The following is a 2,728-nucleotide window of genomic DNA, read 5'->3' as shown; positions in this document are numbered from 1 at the left end:
ATATTGGATAGATACTTTTTGTATTAGAAATGTTTAGTGGAGATAGGATGTCTGACTGTTAAATGCTTAGTCATGCTTATGAGTTTCTACAGGGTACATCTGGTCAAGGATAACTAGAGAGAAGAGTTGATGACTGTCAGCAGACAGGGTGTTTAATATTATTATTATGACGTGTATAACTGTAGCCTTAGCCATAATATGTTCTTATGTTTAATGTCATGACATGTTACTAGAGGTCGTGAGAATGTTTTTAGTTACACAGCACTTAACCAACAGACACACACATTCTCACATTGATTTGCTTCATGTTTTGACTACTGCTATGACCAGCTGCAAAGCTGGTAACAGAGACGTCTTAGTTGATGTTTCTGTGTAGTATGGGGCTAGCCCAACCGAGGGGATATAATGTATAGGCCTGGTGGGTTCAGGGTCTTTCATCTTACATCTGCCTGCGTGCAGTTTGGAGGTGCAAGATACCTGAGCGTGTAATGTTAATTTTACCTGTGATCCTTTGAATAAATCAGCACTGTTTTGTAGTTACTTGGACTGTCTCGTCTCTCAGAGTTAGCAATGGTAAGAACAACCAAATAGTCCAGCACTATGAATGAATTTATGTAGTTTCATCTCATATACATCTCATATTGGTCATCTCATATACAGCACCAAGCTCATATGATAGCACATGACACGACTGCATGTGAGAAGTACGTAGCCCATATCACTTTTCGAGCAAAATATTTAGTACATATCAGCATTTTATCACTCACACTTTGACATGCAGAAGACTGTCACAACAACTACTGGATCCTGAGAAGAAGGTGAAAAGTCTGGTTTGATGACGTCGGGATCTAATCGACTACTTCCGGTAGGGCCTACTGACTTTAAAGGCCGTGGAATAACAGTCCGCCTTGACTGCGGCTTTTTGTCATCGCCTGCTCCCGTTCGCTCGATAAGTGAGACGCAGTGCATCTCAAACGAGGCCTATGTTTTGATCAATTAATGAAAATAGAGACAGCGGCACATACGAGGACAGCTACGTGTCCGCTTCCTGTTCTCAACAGCTGTCCAAACTAGCAGGACAATATAACCACCAACTCAGGGGGGCACTCGTTGATCCGGAACACCGGTCAGGCTTGTGTCTAAATATGTTCCTCCGTCAATATACGTTTCCCCCTGTTAAAACGGTGTCTCTACTAGCGCCCCCCTCTTTGGCTGTGGCTGGGATAAGGTTAGGGTAAACACATCTCGATGGGGGAACAGAACTCGACACAACACCGTCCGTGACCATTACCTGATTTCTCCACCAGCTCGCTGACGTCTTTCTTTTCAGCTAGTCCAGAGTATCCCAGTCCCCGACACTCCAGGATGGTTTTCAGCTTCTTATAACTGAGAGTAACTGGATCCACCAGCTGAGTGGCGAACGTACCGGTCTCATACCAAACTACAGCCTCAAAGATCCTCGCTAGCATGAACAATACTAAGAAATACAGGAGCAAGAAAAACAGTTTGACCCACATCTTACAGCTGAGCGGAGCGCTGTCAGGACTGGAGACACTGCTGTGGGCACTGGAGCAGCTACACTACAGATATCTTCTTCATATTACATTTCTTTATATCCATCAAACCATCTACCTGCAGCTTACGTTTACGAATTCTGCTAATGGTGACGGCTAGCTAATTAGCTTAGGATCTCAGGTAGGCCTGGTGATGTATCAGCCAAAACTGACAGGCCTCGTGATGCTCGAGTGTCAGCTGGGCGAACTACAGTTTCCCACAGAAAGTGAGCCGGAGCGCTGCTAAACCTTAGATATTCTTCACCTTAGAAAATATCAAAAACGACTAATCTGATCAGCTGCTGCACACAGAGAAGCTGACGTCATATCCGGCTCCACCTATGTAAACAAGCTACATAATACTCTTCTCGGTGTTTTATGGCGTTTGGCAAACAATGAAATGGTGCAATACTGCCACCAACTGGACTGGAGCGTGGATCTGAAGGCTACCGTTGGAATAATAATAATAACAATAATGTATTTCTCTTTATCAAGTTTGTTCTCCTCAGATATGGATAAAAAAAAACAAAAAAACATGTCCCCCCGCGCAGCACAAAGCCATTTCAACTAATATTTAACGACTTTGGACGTCAAAAGTCTAATTGACTAAAAGACAAACACAATTCATAAACTTACTATGTTAAATAAAATTTATTTTATTTAACAACTGTGTTCTAGTTTAGATTTTTTTCTGAATATGTTGTGTATTTATGAGGAGACTTTCAAAATGATTCATTTCTTGCAATATCAGAAGAGTTGCAAGCAAGAATAGAAAATAGAGTAGGGATTCAAGAGGTGGCTGTTGTTACTGTTGATCCAAATGACTAAAGCAGAGGAAAAGGAAACATGGATACAAAGGGATCTTGTGAAAGGGAGAAAAACGTAGGACAAACTAAGATTGTTTACTATGACTAATGGCATGTGGTTAGCAGTTGTCAGGCATCCAGCCAACCCATCCACCCAGGCCTGAGACAAACAGGAAGTAGAGTGAGAACTGAGAACTGCAACAGAAACTGAAACAGGGCTCTGGTTAAACTGATTGAGTGGGTCTGTATGTGTGTGCACAAATGTGTGAAACAAGGAGACAGCTGCTGCTCTGACAGAAAGTACACCACACACATTTTCCACTCAGCAGATCTGGCTTGTTATGCTTGCGCAGTCATTACATGCACTAA

General features: G+C 42.4%; 1 protein-coding gene across 1 annotated transcript in view; it reads right to left on the bottom strand.

Annotated features, from left to right (window-relative positions):
- The window catches only part of rnf103 (ring finger protein 103), a 14,626-nt gene extending 12,585 nt beyond the window's left edge, over positions 1-2,041 (bottom strand). Inside the window, exon 1 of the mRNA XM_020595543.1 lies at positions 1,292-2,041. Coding sequence (XP_020451199.1) covers positions 1,292-1,517 — 226 coding nt within the window. The 5' untranslated portion in view covers positions 1,518-2,041. The remainder of the gene's footprint in view (positions 1-1,291) is intronic.
- Between the last annotated feature and the right edge of the window lie 687 nt (positions 2,042-2,728).

This window comes from Monopterus albus, unplaced genomic scaffold (genome assembly GCF_001952655.1).
Source record: "Monopterus albus unplaced genomic scaffold, M_albus_1.0 scaffold27.1, whole genome shotgun sequence".
NCBI classification, from domain to species: Eukaryota; Metazoa; Chordata; class Actinopteri; order Synbranchiformes; family Synbranchidae; genus Monopterus; species Monopterus albus.
Note: the sequence above shows the minus strand (reverse complement) of the source record. Positions and strands in the feature narration are given on the sequence as shown.